At 49.8% G+C, this 18,133-nt stretch overlaps 8 protein-coding genes across 8 annotated transcripts; 6 read left to right on the top strand and 2 right to left on the bottom strand.

The window, feature by feature from the left end:
• Positions 1–56: 56 nt before the first annotated feature.
• P168DRAFT_272854 (flavin monoamine oxidase family protein) lies at positions 57–2,161 on the top strand (the record flags this gene model as incomplete). Its single annotated transcript, XM_024835340.1, has 2 exons — positions 57–1,827; positions 1,884–2,161. 2 exons carry the CDS (start codon positions 57–59, stop codon positions 2,159–2,161), a joined length of 2,049 nt encoding a protein of 682 aa, XP_024690610.1.
• Positions 2,162–2,658: 497 nt separating this feature from the next.
• Positions 2,659–4,822, top strand: P168DRAFT_298687 (extracellular metalloproteinase; the record flags this gene model as incomplete). The annotated part of the gene is made up of 6 exons (XM_024838291.1): positions 2,659–3,009; positions 3,061–3,455; positions 3,513–3,722; positions 3,755–4,062; positions 4,146–4,560; positions 4,630–4,822. 6 exons carry the CDS (start codon positions 2,659–2,661, stop codon positions 4,820–4,822), a joined length of 1,872 nt encoding a protein of 623 aa, XP_024690609.1.
• A 655-nt stretch (positions 4,823–5,477) lies between these two features.
• On the top strand, positions 5,478–5,964 carry P168DRAFT_328998 (uncharacterized protein; the record flags this gene model as incomplete). The annotated part of the gene is made up of 3 exons (XM_024841411.1): positions 5,478–5,568; positions 5,707–5,827; positions 5,934–5,964. 3 exons carry the CDS (start codon positions 5,478–5,480, stop codon positions 5,962–5,964), a joined length of 243 nt encoding a protein of 80 aa, XP_024690608.1.
• Positions 5,965–6,268: 304 nt separating this feature from the next.
• P168DRAFT_240259 (kinase-like protein) lies at positions 6,269–7,513 on the bottom strand (the record flags this gene model as incomplete). Its single annotated transcript, XM_024833705.1, has 3 exons — positions 6,269–6,683; positions 6,743–7,227; positions 7,289–7,513. 3 exons carry the CDS (start codon positions 7,511–7,513, stop codon positions 6,269–6,271), a joined length of 1,125 nt encoding a protein of 374 aa, XP_024690607.1.
• Positions 7,514–8,894: 1,381 nt separating this feature from the next.
• P168DRAFT_298686 (HAD family hydrolase) lies at positions 8,895–9,482 on the bottom strand (the record flags this gene model as incomplete). The annotated part of the gene is made up of 1 exon (XM_024838290.1): positions 8,895–9,482. One exon carries the CDS (start codon positions 9,480–9,482, stop codon positions 8,895–8,897), a length of 588 nt encoding a protein of 195 aa, XP_024690606.1.
• Positions 9,483–10,679: 1,197 nt separating this feature from the next.
• P168DRAFT_320573 (cytochrome P450) lies at positions 10,680–11,156 on the top strand (the record flags this gene model as incomplete). Its single annotated transcript, XM_024840374.1, has 1 exon — positions 10,680–11,156. The coding sequence occupies one exon, from the start codon at positions 10,680–10,682 to the stop codon at positions 11,154–11,156; it is 477 nt and encodes a 158-aa protein (XP_024690605.1).
• A 1,117-nt stretch (positions 11,157–12,273) lies between these two features.
• Positions 12,274–13,931, top strand: P168DRAFT_298685 (HAD family hydrolase; the record flags this gene model as incomplete). Its single annotated transcript, XM_024838289.1, has 5 exons — positions 12,274–12,998; positions 13,052–13,101; positions 13,153–13,298; positions 13,366–13,874; positions 13,907–13,931. 5 exons carry the CDS (start codon positions 12,274–12,276, stop codon positions 13,929–13,931), a joined length of 1,455 nt encoding a protein of 484 aa, XP_024690604.1.
• Positions 13,932–15,316: 1,385 nt separating this feature from the next.
• Positions 15,317–17,864, top strand: P168DRAFT_328997 (homeobox domain-containing protein). The gene has a single exon (XM_024841410.1). The coding sequence runs from the start codon at positions 15,794–15,796 to the stop codon at positions 17,612–17,614; it is 1,821 nt and encodes a 606-aa protein (XP_024690603.1). The 5' UTR covers positions 15,317–15,793; the 3' UTR covers positions 17,615–17,864.
• The last annotated feature ends 269 nt before the right edge of the window (positions 17,865–18,133 follow it).

Genomic DNA, 18,133 nt, shown 5'->3' with positions numbered 1-18,133 from the left:
ACTGGGTTATTCTTTTATTAGTGACGTTTGAGCCTCGCCCTTCTTGCATTTTTGCCATGGCACCCCCCTCGAGATACATACAACTCTTCCTCTATTCCCTGGGTCTCGCCCAGACCAGTGCTGCTGGCCTTATCCGTGAACAGGCTGAATTACTGCACTTTCGTCTTCCGTCGGATGTCACAACCGACTCCCTGCACAATGTCCACGTGGACTTCGTTGAGGAGTCTTTCGAGGGCGATGTCCAGCTTGTGTATGGCGACTGCAACATTGTGAGCCCTGCAGAGGCGCATCATGACATCGGCACCATATTGGTCAAGCGCGACGCCCGTCTAGAGCGGTTTGTGTGGATTACCCCCTCTGACGCACCTCATCTATACTGCCTCCATGCGTTTTCAGGTCCATCTCTGCTGGGCCGGTCAAAACCAATTAGCGTGGTAGCTCCTGTCTCGAAGCGAGCCAGCATTGCGGACGTGGCAGATGCAGAGGGCCCATGGTTCGATGGAGTAGCTTATATGAAAGCCAAAGAACCCGGTAAATCAGTTGTGGCAAACGCAAAGAAAGCGTCAGTTGCCATCGTTGGTGGTGGTATGGCTGGACTGATGACGAGTCTTTTGCTTGAGTCGGTTGGAATTCACGACTGGCATATAATCGAGTCGTCGGGACGTGTCGGGGGTCGCATCCGGACAAAGTATCTCAACCACACCCAGCCAGATGAGTATCAGTACCAGGAAATGGGGCCAATGCGATTCCCTGTCAGCATCACGTATCCGGACACGAATGAGACGCTCCAAATTCAGGACCACCGAATGGTCTTCCAATTGGCGAATACCGTGAACAAGCTGAACAATGGCAAATCGGACCTTAAGGTCAACTTCATCCCTTTCATACAACAGGGAAAGAATGTTCCAGCGTCATCGGGAGGAAACCGTCTGCCGAACGGTCGCATCCCAACCGCTGCGGACGTGTCGGCCCACCCTTCGCTCGTGTACACGCCAAAATCATCCAACGAAACGGCAGTGAAAGACGCAGAGGGCCAATTCTCCGAGTTCACCAATTCCGATGAGAGAGAGACTATGCGGCAACTCACAAAGAATATGTACAAGGCACACAAGGCCGCCGTGGAGAACGGCATGTTCCACTGGTCCGAGACCGCGTATTTGCGCCACGCACTAGGATTCGACAGCAATATCACCGACTACGTCGCGGGGGCAGACGATGGCCCAATTTGGCACAGTTTGTATGACGCGGCATATTTCGCTGCAACGGAATGGCGCACAATCGACCAAGGTCTGGAGTCACTCCCACGCGCCATCTACCCACTCGTCGCGAACCGCACGACATTGAACCAAAAAGTGGAAGGCCTGTCGTATGACGAGGCATCCGGCAAGATAGCCGTGCAAACGCGCAACGACCCGTTCCAGACGATCCCGGAAAGCAAAGAGTACGACTACGCAGTGGTGGCGGCGCCCTTCAGCAAGGTCCGGCTCTGGGAACTGCCGCGGTACTCGTCCCTGCTCAGTCGGGCGATTTCGACCATGAACTACGACCAATCTTGCAAGGTGGCGCTGCAGTATGAGACACGGTTCTGGGAGCACCAGGAGAAACCGATTTTCGGCGGCTGTGGATCCGTCGACGTTCCTGGCGTCGGTAACGTCTGTTATCCGTCCTACAACCTTAACGGAACCGGCCCTGGCGTGGTCCTCGCGTCTTATATCAGTGGCACGCTGGCGCGGTCTACCGCAGCGCTGAGCACCGAGGACCACGTTGCGATGGTGCAGCGCTCCATGGTGGAGATTCATGGCCCAATTGCAGCTGAGCAGTTTACCGGTATGTGTAATTTCCTATGTCGCTCGTCACACTTGTAGCTAATCACATTTTCCTAGGCATCTTTGAACGACAGTGCTGGGAGGTTGACGAGCACCAGGCCGGTGCGTGGGCTAGCCCTCTTGTGGGCCAGCAGGAGCTGTATCTTCCAGCTTACTATCAAACGGAGTTCAAGACCATATTTATCGGCGAGCACACAAGCTACACTCATGCGTGGATCTTTTCTGCGCTCGACTCTGCTGTGCGTGGGACGACGCAGCTGTTGCTGGACTTGGGGCTGGTGGATGAGGCTAAGAGCGTGGTGAATGAGTGGATGGGGCGGTGGATCAAGTTATAACGAAGTAATTGCTGGGTGTCTCTGGGTTTACCGACCGGGCAGCGTATCTAGGAGAAGAGTATATTAGTGTTAATGTTTATATAAGGTAATGCACGTTTCCATCCCAACTCATGATCTAATTAGAGAGATATAATCCGTTTGCTAGAATATTTTCCATGTCTTCATACCAGCACAAGGTATATACTAGGGCCCATCGACAAGTTTCGAAAAGTAGGAAACACCAGTCAAGTGCAAACAGCCCCATACTATCTCCATGTTTTGAATATCTCAACAATTGTACATACTGATCTCCTAGAACGGACAGTATGGGGTTTCACAAAGAGGCAAGAGCTGGGTTCCTCCCTTCTTGCCCTTCCGGTACATATAAAAGACTCAATTTTATTCTTGCCAGGGGGTACTGCTGCTCATTCACTCTTCTACATCACTCAATTCACTCCAGTCCCCAATTTATCACCACTTGTGCTGTATCTTTGTGTCTGACTTCATTGAAAATGATCATGTACCTCGTTTATCTCGTACTTTCCCTCGCGCTTCAGAAATGTGCAGCTGCACACCCTGGAACCCTAGGAACCGACCGCCAAATCCAACACTTCGACTCTTATCTGCTGGACTCCAACAGCACCTATGTAAACGCGGCTAATGTCTCTCACTACCAAGTCTCCGCAGAACCAGGCTTGGGTGATACTGGCCACAAGAAAATAGCCTTGAAGATTGCCCAGAACACTGTGCCAAGTGGCGCTTTTCGTGTGCTCAATGACTATTATGTTGGCAACAATGGCGTTGCCCACGTCCATTTCAAGCAGACAATCCTCGGCATAGACATCGATAATACGCATGTCAATGTCAATGTGAGTCCAACCTTATAAAGCAAAAGGTGCCCAGACGGCTAATATGAGAAGATCGGACGAGGTGGAAAGTTGCTCTCCTACGGGTATACGTGCTACTACGGCCCAACACCGACGCCCTATGCTTTGAGAAATGGTAGTCATATTGACCCTGTCAGTGCGCTGAAAGCGGTATCGGATATCTTGAACCTCTCTGTGCATAGTAGCTCCGTGTCGGCGCATCCTGAAGATCGGACTGAAGTTCTTGTATTCAAGAACACTGTTGGAACTGTTGCTGAACCGACTGCCAGGCTGACGTACTTTATGCTGCCTGATATGAGCCTCGTACTGACATGGAGAATTGAGATCAACATGGGTCATGATTGGCTTGTGACATATGTCGACGCAATCACTGGAAACACAGTCTATGGAGTTGTCAACTATGTGGCCGGTGCAACTTACCAGGTCTAGTAAGTACACCTGCCATCCAAATTCATAGCGGATAACGCTCATCTGCCTGTCATCAGTCGGTGGGGTCTGAACGATCCCACAGAAGGGAATCGGACGATATTGAAAAATCCGTGGGACACGGCAGCTTCCCGATACACCTGGATCAGCGATGGGAAGCGGAACTATAGCACAACCTGGGGAAATAATGCCATTGCGCATTATAATCCGACGGGAAACGCGTCCTACCTTGGCCTTTACCGTCCGAGTAGTCTCTCGCTCAACTTTGTGTACCCTTATTCCCCGAACCAGTCACAACCAGATCATACATTGACGCAGCAATCACACAAGTGTTCTACACCGTGAATACCTACCATGACCTTTTATACTTACTTGGTTTCACAGAAGCTGCAGGAAACTTCCAAGCAAATAACCAAGGCCGGGGCGGAAAAGAGAATGACTATGTCATTCTTAATGTGCAAAACGGCGTGGGTAAAAATAATGCCGCATTCTCGAGCCCGCCAGATGGACAGCCAGGGACGATGCAATTGTATATGGGGGACTCGAGCCTAATTCCACGAGACTCGGCCTTTGATGCTGGGATTGTCATTCACGAGTACACGCATGGTGGTATATGAGCCCCCCCCCCCCCCCAAACCACACACCCGGCTGTGTCAACATTTCATCAAAATCAAAGCCTAACAATAATGCAGTTTCCCACCGTCTAACTGGTGGCCCGGATGAAGGTGTCTGTCTCGGAACAAAAGAGTCCCGCGGGATGGGCGAGGGATGGGGCGATTTTATGAGCATTGTGGTCCGTTTGAAGCCGGAGGACCACCGCAACACATCTTACCCCATGAGCCCGTGGCCGACTGACAAGCCTGAAGGCATACGCCTCTACCCTTACTCGACGCGTCTCGAGATTAACCCTCTAAACTACACTAGTCTGAACGATATGGGAGCTGTTCACCAAATTGGGACTGTGTGGGCGACAATGCTTAACGAGGTCTTATGGAACCTTATTGATGAGCACGGCCAGAACAGTGACTCCAAGCCGACACTCATTGACGACGTTCCAACCGACGGCAGATACCTTGCCATGAAGCTAGTCCTGGATGCTATGGCCCTGTGAGAAACATCTTCGATCAGGTTGTGGAGAGTTTTGGCATGACCAGGCTAACGTGGATTCCTTTGCAGACAGCCATGCTGGCCTACCTTCCTCCAGGCCCGAGATGCCATCCTGGACGTCGATCTAGTTCTAACGGGTGGCAAGAACACATGTGCGATCTGGACTGCCTTTGCGAAACGTGGTCTCGGGTTGGGAGCTAGCTCTGACCTGGGATTCTACCACAATGCCAGCTACACCGTCCCTGTAACTGCTTGCAGCTAATATGCTTCGGGTATCTGGTTGTGGATATTCTGTATACGGCCCACAACCATCATGGTAGGTTTCGCGGGGCCGTTGGAATGCTGAGCCGAGGGAGTGGAGAGCATTCGACTAAGGAACGTGCCGCCAGGTATTGTTTTTGTGTATTTGATAAAGATACAGCACAATTAGTAGTAAATCACTACATCACTTCTCTACCAATTATGGTTGCCTCAAATAGATCTCCGAACATGCTGTCCATGGATGCAGCAGATGAGCTGAATCGTAGGATCCATGGAACATGATATCATTATCCGCTTTATCATGCCTCGTAACCCTTATAATTGGCCACTGCTTCTCGTCGAGCCAGACTAGCATGACGCTATATTGAACCAAGTCTCCACAGTAACCAGCGATCCTTCCCAATATAAACTAACCCCTGGGTCCTGAATCAGATCTCACCCCACGCAGCCCACGACATCCACAACTCAGGACGAAATTACATCACGTCCTCAGGGGGCGATAGCCCTGTGGGGAAAGGAGGGGTCGGGAGAGAGACGAGTTATAAAAAGACACCAGTCCCCTTGGTGATATAAGTTTCTTCGATTTATACAAATCATTCCACTCATTCCACATATATAATTTTATCTACATTCTACTACAATACCCCAACGCAACAATGGACAAGCTCGCAGCTAAGTTCGGTCATGGCGATAGCAGCAACAACGAGTCGTCGAGCAGCGCCCCGAAGCAGGATTATGGTGACAAGGGTAAGTTTACCTTGACCTTCCCACCTCATTTGATTCAATCCATTGCATTCTTTTCCCATCTTATCGTTCTTCTGCCGCGAGATGATGCCTCCTTCCATGGTTAAGGATATGTTGGTTAACGCGTTCATACAACAACAGCTCTCAACAACCTCGAGGAGAAGTACGGCGGTGGCATGATCGACCCCGAGAACGACAAGGTGCGCCAGATCAACGAGAAGATCACGGACGGTCTGCGCGACAAGTTTGAGGAGAGAACTGGGTCAGTGCATTCTTTCTGTTGTACATCTTGTACTTGCCACATATGACTGGACCTGAAGTCGTTCCCTTGCAAGGATAAGTTACTAATTCGAATGTGCTTTGTTTAGCTACGACGTCCCTGAGAAGTTCTCGAACTAGATTGTGTGAGCGGTTATGACTTGATATGATTAGGATAGGCAGCAGTATGACGGAATACCTGTTTGATATGTTATGATGTTTATTAGAATATATCTCAGCCACTGTACCAAATGCTGAACGGCATTTTGTTCGGACTTGATATGACTGATATCCCAACAATATATAAATTGATTGTATCTGTGTTTTGTAAAGAGTGATTGCGAGGGAGCAATCACTCAATCTGATTATTACTGTGCAGATTTTGTAGACTTCTATCTACGTATGTGCAGGCCGAGGCCAAACCCAGATAAGATATGAAGAAATGCTACTTTTCACTTCCCTCCACCCCCTCGAACAAGGGGGCCAGGATCGTGTTATTGATCCAGCACCTGTCGCGTTCCAGTCCTTTGGTCATGAGGTTCCAGGCAAATTTCACTAGTCCTTCCACATCCCGGGTCTTGCTCGGCGACGACGGCGGAGGCGAGCACCACCACGGCCACAAGAATAGCCAGGCTCCCACTGCAGCGACAATGCAGAAGGCCGAATCCTCACTGCGGACCGGGTAGCTGTGCAGGACGCCATCCAGCACGCGCACCGCAACCTCTGTATGACAGAGGCGTTCCACCGAGATCAGGCCCGCCAGGAGCACTCCCAGGTCGTGTTGTCGAGGCCCGTAGTCGCATGCCTCCCAATCAATAATCCCCAGCAGGACGTCGGACGAGTCGGCCGAAACGACGATACTGTAATGCGGTGAGAAAGCGGCTAGGGATATAGCCCTGTTTATTGTGGCTTCACGTACTTCGAAATGTTCATGTCCCCATGTCTCAGTGCCATTCCATCTTCCTCAACCATCATGAAGGCTGCATCTGTTCGCGCACGAATGATCTTTGCTTCCACTCCCTTGAACAGGTGAGGAAAATCCTGAGCTTGCTGCTCCACCACGGTATGCATCATAGGGAACATGTCGTCTCTTAGCCAGCTATTCTCTCCCAATGCTTTGGCAAGCACGGGGTCGTAGCGGTCACAGCCGGAGTGATGAAATTTGAACAGCCACTTGCCCAAAGCGTGACCCACGGCTGTGGCCTGTTGGGCGCTTAGCCACGTCTCGGGATAGTGGAGTAGATCCTTCAATGTTCGCGTGCTGGGTAGCTCTTCCATGATCTGCAAGTGACTGTCGTCTCGTAGGAGAGTGCCGTAATGGCGTGGAGTTCGCACTCGAACATTTTCGTGGAAGCTTACCACTTGTTCCTTGGATACAGAACGCAATATCAGTTCTTCGGCGAGCTACAGGTGATCTAGTCAATACCAATCTGAAGGATATGACAAAGGAGCTGGGGGCGGCTACACATCGATGCAGTGGACAAGCTATGGTCTGAACCGCGGCCATGAACCCACGGCTTTCCTTGAGAATAATACTTCGGGTCCCGTCTTTGAGAGGGTGCTTGAGGTCTCCCCTGAAGGTCAGGTTAACACTTCCTCCGTAGACCTGCTCTACCACAGCGCATGAATAATCTGTATCTAGTAGCCAAGACTGAATATAAAGTGGTAGATTGATCTCTTGAGCCGCCATTTCAGGGGATTTGGAAGAAGCGAGTGTCTTCCTAGAAGTTAATGTCTGGAGGTTGAACTCCAGAAGAGCACCTTTCCACCTCTCCATGTATTCAAGAGAATTTCAGAAATGCAGACCGCCCCTCCTCCATCCCCCTTCTTGGTGGATCTGCGCTGTCATAGGGATAAAAGCTCACACACACGAGGCTTGCTCTCAAGCAAGCAGCAAGGGGATGCCCTGTCGTGACCGCCTTTTCAACGAGGCAGTTGAGGCTCGCTAACTTGATTGTTTGCTTTCAGACCTGTAGATTGCGCGACGACTAACAGGTGGCTTTAGCGAATCTTGTTCAGGGTACTAAGCCTGGATGCGGAAGATACTGGCTGACAGACAGTGTTCGTTTACAGTAAGGCTCTCCAATCAATGTACAAGTTATATGAAAGGGGATTGCATAGCGGTTTTGCCCTTCCTCCGAAGTTGCGGTCAGGACTGGGAGGGGAGAAACAAGGTTTATATGATACATCTTCTCAAGACCGCTACGTCAAATAAATTGACCAACGTTGGGTATAGGGCTTAATCTGACTGACATCCCAACACATCTACTGGCTGACGGGACGACTAGTCGGATTTGATAATCCTAGTTGTTCCTATAACGGCTGATATCACTAATCGCAGAGCCACGCAGATGCCCGTCTCTACACATCTTCTTTGTATTCCTTTAGACATGCAGACACCTGTCTCTATTTATCTTCTTCTTTGTATTCTTTCAATCACATAGACACCTGCTTCTACGGAGTACATGTCCTCTCCTTTATATTGCCTGAAATATATATATCTATTTTTATAGATGTTTCCTTTGTATTAACTTAAATCTAAAGATGGCTGGTTGAAAACATATTCTTTTTATATTCTTTCAATTATATATATATCTACCTTTATATTTCTTTATTTTCTATTTGTATTTTTCCAAATATGTAGACATCTGTTGTTGTATACTTTTTTCCCTATATTCCTTTGATTACACAGACACCTGTCTTTGTATGTTTTCTAAGAATGGGATTGTTAGTTTGACTCTAACCGCTGCGTTGCAAAATGGCTGGCATGACATCCGAGTCAATGCTTTGTCCCCCAGGGGAACAGCGACCGACTTTACCATGTCCACACTGAAAACCTTGGAGTTGATTGAAAAAGAAGTGGCGACCAGCACAACGTACTAAGACAATTCGCACAGCCGGGGGAGATCGCCCATGCAGCTCTCTGGTTGGCCTCCGGGGCCCCGTCCTATGCCATTGGGGCCCCAATCCCGGTGGATGCTGGGTATAATCCTGGCTAGAATAAAGCATTGTTCCTTTGGCTACATGGTAGCTTTTTACCAGGGCCTGTGAATCCATTTGGACTGTCGTCGTCACTGGCTTACAAGTCTTCGCAACTTCTGGCAAACCCTGTCCGCACTGTCAAATTGAACGCCGTAGATGCCCAGATCACATGCTGCCTGAACATTCACCATCTTATCGTCCACAAAGATGACCTCATCTGCCGAGACCCCAATGGCTGTCAGAACGTGTTGATAAAAGGAGACATCCGGTTTTCGGTGTCCCTCGTAGCCCGAGGCGAAGATACGGTCAAACAGATCCCAGGAATAGTCAAGGGTCCGAAGATAGTCAAAGTGAATCCTCGGGATGTTGGACATAGCATATACTCGCACGCCCCGAGTCCTGAGATCTCGAAGGAAGGCCGTCATTGTGATGTTGAAGGCGAGCGACTGGGATGCCTGGGTGAAGGCGTCGGCAATCACCAGCGGCTCAACAGAGAATTGCTCGCCCAGCCGCCGGTAGCATTCATCGGGTGTGATCGTCCCTCGCTCAAAATCGAGCCACGGATTGGTTTGCGTCATGGCCTTCAGCGTCGATCCCGGGATTTTTGTCGTCGTATTGGCCGTCCATGTCAAGAGAACATCCCCGATATCAAAGATGACAGCTTTGAACGGGCCCATTGAGTGTGGTACTTGAGCGTGATCTGCTAGACTATTGGCATTAGACTAAAGAGTTGATTGACGCTGAGTCGACGCCCTGTTGGCGATTGTTGGAATGCTATGATAATTGAACCATGGGAAGATCAGAGGGGAATTCCCGGGTTCTATCTGTTTCTCAGCCTATTTATTTATTTCTTTTTCTATTGCCAGGATTCAATTTTTTTTTTTTTTTCTGTGGATTACTTTCTTTACATAAATATGTATCTATCTATTTTGACCTTGCTCTTCTCCGCGGCCCGCTTGTAATTTGACTACACGCTGTTGGAGCAAGTATTTGCAGGGACTTGCGCAAGCCATCCAGCTATTGGTTTTAAATAGCCACAGGTGGCTAGCTAAGAGGATTCAGTGATGTACTGTGTCCTTCCCACTTTTCAAGATTGGTCATATATGTGATATCAAATTCAGAGGGTTGCCTTTACATGCATACATACATACATGTCTAGTCCCTTTGATAGTGCGTGACTCGGAGAGTCGGCGTGACTGCAAGAATGAACGCTTTTTGCATGATCGTCTATACCAGGGAAAGAGCGTATAGGAAAGCTTCGATATTGCAGATAATAGTTGTAATCTTACCAATTATGGCAATCTGAAGTGCGCGAGACCCGTGGTGGTCGGGCGAAACCCCTTGCATCACAAGATTTGGGGTCTTCATGTGCTTAATCACCCCAAAGAAAACCGATCACATGCAGGCAGGGAAAAAGGAGAAGAGTAAAAAACATACAAAAAGAAGAAAAGATTGCGAATCTGTTTTCTCGGCTCGTAGTGAGCAGTACACCTCACATTCAGTACCCGAAAACGTTGTTCGTAGACGAGTTGACAGACAGTTCATCTTCAAGTCCCGGCAGCATGGTATCACCAACAACAAGCCAGTTCAATAGGTAATCTTGGATGAATAATTTGCATATAGTGACAGCGCTCCAGGGTATTGTCTTATCGGTGCGTTTGAAACCCTCGCGCGGCTCCTGCCAAGATCAACGGGCACTGATCATCGTGTAGGGCATACTGGCGATTATCACCAAGGTCATCCCAAGCTTCCTGGATCGATCCAGTGGGCTTCATCGCCATTCTCCCTGGCCCGTGCTCAAATGGACAGCCAGTATCACGGATTTATCAAGCCGGCTCATGACCATTACGGCAGCATTGTTCGAGTGAGCCCGAATGAGCTGTCTCAAAAATTCGACCCTCCACGAATGGGTCCAGTTCGTGCCGGATTACTTCTTTGCCGCGACTCTGCTGCATGTTATCCATCGCTTCCATTCTCTCAATCGCGCACTGGCTTGTCTACTACCCCAATCTCTACTAGAAAAGCACAAAGCCCATTCGGAATTGGCAATAACCAAAGTGCGTCGGCGGCTACAAACAAATACTGCTCGCCCGGACTTCATCCACCATATGATGAAAGCGGCGGATGCAGATACCATCTCAAAGGAGCAACTGGAGAAGCAAGCCTCTATCCTGATTCTCGCTGGGAGCGAGACCACCTCAGTCGCCCTTACCTTTGTGACATTCCACTTGATCCAGCACAAGGACAAATTCACCAGGCTGAGGAGCGAGCTAGGGGTGGTCTTTACTAATGAAAGCGATATCGATATCGTGTCCGCAAATGAACTACCTTACCTTCACGCGGTGATCTAAGAAACGCTGCGTCTCTGTCTGATTTTCACTAACGGATTTCCTCGCCAAGCCCAATTAGAGGGCGCCGTAGTCGACGGCCATGCTATTCCAGGTGAGGTAAGTCCGGGCCAGGTCGCATTTTCCGGCCTCCGAGAAGCGATTCCTAGCAGAGTCTACAGACAGCTGTTAACATTATTCATTGGGCGGCCTACCGCTACGTGAGTTCCTCCCCGAGCGGTGGATGGCGGATGGCGAGTACAAAAATGACCCAAGGTGCCTTTCAGCCCTTCTCCGTCGGCCGTATGTCCCGCTTTCTGGTAGTGGTGGGATGTTGTTTCATTTCATTGACTGACAGACGGCTAGGTTTGCCTACGGCATCATGGAGCTGGTCCTTGCTCGGATGATGTGGCTGTTCGATGTCAGCCTTCCCCCAATTAGTGGAATGTGGGACCGCCATCAGTCAACGTACGTATCCTAGCACCAGCCACCCCTCATGGTAGACATCACGCTTGTTCGGGGAAATATCCGCGCAAAAATAGTATGTGTGGAAGAGACTCATAGATTCTTTGCGTCAAACTGAAAAAGTGTGGGCAATGTTGCAGGGCAAGTGACGCAAGAACACAAGGTTTCATGAATGCATCGCATAGGTATTGTGGATCTACTTGAGTCTGGCCAAGCAGCTCTACAGAGGTTCATCCGCAGAGTAGAAACGGAATATGCAATGTAAGGGAGCTATGAGGCTTTACAGTGCGTAGCGGAGGCCCAAAGTCAACACGATACGTAATCCTCATAGGTTCTTCGGCGTTTTACTTTCGAATTTTGTACTATGGATTTGGGATGGTGGCGTTTCACCGACGTTATCCTTGCTACTCAATACTATGCCACCTGCCTCTAATACCTGCATGTCTCATAGTTCTAGCGGGAGATCTTACTCACCCTTATTGGCAGGTGCATTGCAGATATGATGCTGCATATGCAGCCCTTCCATATCACGGAACAGTCTCTCAACAGACACGGTAAGCTTCTCGGCAAAGAGTTCAAGTAGCCTTTACAAATGACAGTGACCCTAGCCAATGCTGATGGTCATAAGCTTCCCTCTGATAGAAAAGTCATCTTTAAACTGCTACTACGATCCGCCATGGAACGTCTGGAGCCTCCGTACGCCGGCATCGTAGTCGAGCTTCGAGATATTGTTTTCCATTCTTCCCCTGAAAATTTCGGTCTCCCCCCTAATACCTTCAAGTCGATTTTGCACTGTGGAGCCACTGCCGACTACCAGTGTGGCCGGCTGACTCGGCCAGCCTACTATGCGCGGCTGGCAACCGACTTCGAGCTCTCCGAGGACGATATTCGCGAGGCGTTCTCAATTCTTCAAAGTACTGTCCACGTGCGAGACTCGGTTCTCCAGAGTCTGCGAGCTATCAAGGATGCGTGGCATGGAAAGGTCAAGATATTTGCTCTGACAAATATGTCTGACGAAGACTATCAGTACGCCCGACAGCTCCTATCAGACTGGTCTATATTTGACAGAGTCTTCCTATCCGCGGAGATGGGCATGCGCAAGCCGGAGCAGCGGACCTTCTTCCATGTTTTTAGCAACATCAACATTTCTCCAGAGAGGCTCGTGTTTGCAGATGGTGACACTGACTCTGTCCTGGTGGCCATGTCACTGGGAGCAAGAGGAGCCCTTTGTGACAGCACTTCCATTGGGCAGAGTCTGTCAAATCTCTTTGGCGATCCCATCTGCAGAGGAAAACAATTTCTACAGAATCGAGCCGGTCGATTGGACTCGGTCACTCATTCGGGGATTGTCCTGAAGGAGAACTTTGCGCAGCTTCTTATTCTAGAGGCTTCCAGTGATAGGTAACTAAGTGTTCCTCGTCTCCCCCTTCACTCGGGCCTAACGATCTCGGCAGAGATCTCATATACTTGGATCCTCACAAGACAACGTGGAACTACTTCATCGGTAGGTAGTGACGCCAAGTTCTTTGTGCAGATTGGACTGACCACAATACAGGAACACCACTACTCACTCAGACCAAGTTTCCAGACGATGCAGACACGACCTCCCTTGCCCTAACCATCCTGGGCGCGGACCCGGCAGTCCCCAATGGTGTGATGGACGAGATCTTGCGTTTCCGCAGCCAGGATGGCATTGTGCAGGTACTTTTCCAGACTCAAATAGACGGATCCCACTGCTGTCGCTAAGAAGAAAAACTCCGCTGAGCAGACATTTTTCACGGATTTCAAAAACAGGGTGGACCCGGTCGTCTGCTGCAATGTCCTAAGCCTCTTCTTCGACTACGGTCGGGGAGACGAAGTCAAGGAAACGCTGCTCTGGGTACGCCAGGTCCTTCTCCAGCGAGCCTACCTAAACGGCACAGCATTCTACCCCATGCCCGAAGCATTCTTGTTTTTCTTTGAGCGTCTGACGCAGCGTCTCGCCCATATACCGCGTCTCCACGCCAAGCTGCGGGATCTCCTTCGCCAGCGGGTGAGGGAACGGATTGGCATCCCCGTGGACTCGATCAGCCTCGCGATGCGCCTGATAACATGCCAGGCTGTCGGAATTCACGACCACAATGGCCTGGCGCTCTTGCGATCGAAACAGCTCGAGGACGGTGGCTGGGAACTCGGCACCGTTTACCATTACGCTTCCAAGAAACTACGCATCGGGAACCGAGGACTCTCGACCGCGTTGGCCATTCGCGCATTTGAGGGATTTCAAGACTGTGACCAGTCACATCGCTGTTCTGCTGATCACTGCCAAGTACAGGCCTTAGGCCCTACCAGTAGTTATCCGGCTCTGACTTGGGCCTTGCAGGAGTCCCCGGGCCAGATATTGCGGACATCGAGACTGTCTGGTGAAGTCCCACCTACGATGCGCCGTCTTATTCTTGGTTCGCTCTCCATCGGGGTCAGCCTTTCTACTTTGGCGCTGGGCCTCCGTTGGCTGCGAGGAACTGTATCCTGGTTACGTCGGTGATCGCGTTTTTCTAGGTTTTCTAGTTTTCTCTAGTTGTTTTTTTTTTTTTTTTTGCTCAAACCCTAGTCTATTACCAGTGTATACTAATAATTCCTAAATTGGAAATGAGCCATCATTCAAAGACAAGCCACCCTCGCCTTCATTCTTGGATATAACTGCAATCTATTACCACGTTTGAATTGCATCGTACCGAAATCCTGAAATTTTTCTCAATACCCACTGTAGAACATGAAGCCCCATCCTGTCATGCATGTAAACATGTCAACTTCATTCCGGGGATTGTCAGTCAGTAGTCCCCTTACGTCATGTTGTTCTGTCGAAATACCTGTCTATTGTGTTAAGATTTACAGTCTTATGTTTCTTCAATGGTCAAGGGGTAATAAGACCTCGCCACTGTTGGAACCAAGTTTAACGAGTCGTAGAGTCGGGTGATTTCTATCAGGAACCCACCGGCCCGAGCCGCGTATCAGACCACTCTGCACGGGCACTTCCGACAGGGTGTCATCGCTACATAGTATATATATAAGAGGGGTGGAGAATCCCCATTTCAACATAGCTACCGCAGCTTCCGGCCTATCCCCTACGTGGTCATGAAATCTTCCTCAAAATCTAGGGCTAGCAAACCAATTAGACCCCAGCAATATGCGAATGTCTGAAACAAGCGGAGAAGGCCACGAAAAAATGAAACTTGCCGTCATACCACAAAAAGGGCATGTCCCAAGTGTTCCTGAAACTTTAAATACCAGCCGCACTGTAGAGTGACAGCAGCTGACGCTTCTTATCGAAGCAGTGATCGCAAAGGGTGCCGCCTGACTTCACAGTAGTCTGACTATATTTATGATTCTGCAGTTCCAACTCCTTCTTGACACTGCTAGCTTCAGGCTCGCCAAGAGTTCTTCTCGACTCTGCCAATCCTTCCAAAAAAATGCATTATCTCATTGCTCTTATTTCACATTGCGATCAGGTCTATCAACTGTCCGCACTTCCCGAGTCGGCATCGATCCCTCGGGCACCTATGCTATAATCAATAGGTAAGGGAGGGCCAGAACACTGATTATGGGATGGTCCTGGGATTAAAGTATTGCCCACGGTCCGATCTCCGGTACGAGCGGAGGTTATCTATGCCCGAGTCCAACACGGGAATTGCAGATAATGATCGCAGCATTCCGATTGGCTAGGAGGAGAAGCGGCGGCGGAAAACGTCGGGGTCGGACTCCGGGCCGACTCCGACACAGGGCGCACTGCGGACCGCTCCATTGGCCGAATCGGGACTTGCCAATTTTGTGGATCAAAAAAAGTCCTTTAAGGTGAGTGGGAGAACGTTCGAGGTGGTTGAAATTGGCCTTGAGAAAAAAGAAAAAGAACACTTCATTCTCATCTCTGTTCTTTACTTTACCTCACTCTTTTTTCTGCCTTTTTTCTCCCTTTTTCTCTGTCTTCGCCCGATTATATATGGAAAATGATCCAGAATGTGGGGAGAAAAACTCGTGGAACAATAAGCGCGGAGAAGGGACCCACCTGACCAAAAAAAGCTGGTCGAGAAAGAATCCAGATCCCACCCACCACCATTTGTTTGTTCTCTTCCCACTTTCTCCCCATCTCTACCACATCCTCCTCCCGTACATCTTTCCCTGCATCCAACCGCTCCATCTCTGTCCGGCATTTGGCACCCATGGGGCACTGTAACACAGACATCCCCAAATTCTGTGAAGATATTTTATCTTTGCCGCCTCTAGATATCAATTGCCATCCTCTTCAAGCAGACTCGGCCGGGTTCAACGGTCGTCAAGCCCGACATGGACCAAACCCCGCGTCGACATCATGGTGGGAACCGTCGCTTATGGAATGGGAAGTCGTAGAGTTCCCACCGCAGCCAACAACACAACCGACGAAAGCACCGGACTTTCTGGATTATTGGTGTCCAGATGGCTGGGCAGCTGGTTGTCCATGCTTGGATGCCGGTCACCATGCTCAACCCGCCGAGCGAGTCGACTCCAGTGATTATTCAACACCACATTCGCACTCGCGTGCCAGCTCTTCTAACGGCAGCCTGGCTCATGGTCACTCCTCGTCGAATAGATCGTCCATCGTCGAGATTCCGTCATCACGGGACAGTTCTCAAAGATTACCCGCAGAAGCTACCAAGGTTCTGAAATCGTGGTTCTACGAGCACCAAAACTACCCTTACCCTAATGAAAGGGAAAGAGAAGAGCTCGAGCAGCTGACTGGGCTGAATAAAACTCAAATCTCAAACTGGTTTACCAATTCTCGACGGCGCAGAGGAACAAGCATGGCATCGACTCCAGACACAAGCTCGTGTGAAAATTCTATCTTATCACCACTCGAACGGTGGAAGCACTCCCCGCCTGAAAATGAGGCCGCCGCGACATCGGATATCATGCGTGCACTGGAAGAACCCCCGTGCTCGTTCGAGGAGGCAGCGCCCCGATCTACGTCATTGGGTGCTCTGTCGAGCAGGAGCTCCAGGAGTTCATTTATCCTCGGCGCACCATCGATGAGTAGCTGTGAACAGAGTCAATCGTCAGGATCAGAGGCTTCTTTCCAGCAGTCCCATCGTTACCCACGGAGACCTCCCACTCCGATCCCAGGGATGGGGCCCCGTCGCCGCCGCCGCAAACCACCACGTCCAGTGCCTCGGCCGAAAGATCGAAAGGCGCCAGGAAAATGCCTTTACCAGTGTACCTTTTGCTCTGATACGTTCGGGAGCAAATATGACTGGCAGAGACACGAGAAGGCTTTACATTTGCCCGTGGATCGTTGGCACTGTGCTCCTGGGGGTGGGATTTGCGAAGTAGATGGAGTTAGAGTCTGTGTCTTTTGTTTCGCGCAAAACCCCGACTCCCAACATCTCGAGTCACACAATTATCACTCGTGCCGACAGCGGCCCCCTGAACTCCGGACATTCTCACGAAAAGACCACCTTAGACAGCATCTACGCCTGACCCATAATGTCGACTACGACCCGTCCATGGAGCACTGGAGACACCTGACGACGCGCGTAATCTCACGATGCGGATTTTGCGAAACCAATTTTACTACATGGGACGCCAGAGTCGATCACCTCGCAGAGCACTTCAAGAATGGCGTGGACATGGATCAGTGGAAGGGCGACTGGGGGTTTGAACCTGATGTTGAACGTCTCGTGACCCACGCTATGCCCCCTTACCTTTTAGGACAAGAGAGACGAACAATGGACCCGTGGAAGATATCGGAAGCGTTGCAGTCGGTTGAAGATGAACTACCCTCGTTGAACGCTAACGTTCCTAATGCTTTCAACCGGTATACGGGCTTACGGGATGCCCTCCTCGCGTACCTTCGTGATCAGGCCGCTATGAGTATTAACCCGTCGGATCAGATGATTCAGGATCATGCTCGTCAAGTTGCCTACGAGGGGAACGACTATTGGAACTCAACGTATGCCGATGATCTGCGGTGGTTGGAGGCTCTTCGGCGAGAAGCGGGCATTACCTGAACCCACTCACTGCTTCTCGTATTATATATCCAATGCATAACGAATTTCCTAGATTAAAATCGTGGTGCTATGCGGTCTTCCTTTCTATCTGACCTTCTAGTACTTACCTAGTATCTACCTTGCTACCCTCGGCGGATTATCTCACTTCGAGCCAAACACGGTTTGAAACGTCGCATCAAATATAGGGTTACTGACAAAGACCAAAAGTGGTATGATATATTTCATCTCTGAGTGTTGATTCACGTATTATATTGCAAAGTAAGGTAAATTAAACGGACATATAACGCCTTGGGTATGACTAGATTCTATTCCAGCATTTGTGTGGAAGTGACTGCAATCAGTCAGCTGACTGGCAGCGCTTGCAGAGTTTCCCACACTATTCCAAGTTTTCAACCTTGCAACCCTTTTTGCAATCTTTTTGTAGCCTTGATTCTTATCAAGCATTTCATTGTTTTGTCAATTTTTCGTTGCTTATCTCGAAAGTTTCTCATAATTTCACTGTTATACTACAGCTACTTA

Source organism: Aspergillus campestris (genome assembly GCF_002847485.1).
Source record: "Aspergillus campestris IBT 28561 chromosome Unknown P168scaffold_10, whole genome shotgun sequence".
Classification (NCBI taxonomy): Eukaryota; Fungi; Ascomycota; class Eurotiomycetes; order Eurotiales; family Aspergillaceae; genus Aspergillus; species Aspergillus campestris.
Note: the sequence above shows the minus strand (reverse complement) of the source record. Positions and strands in the feature narration are given on the sequence as shown.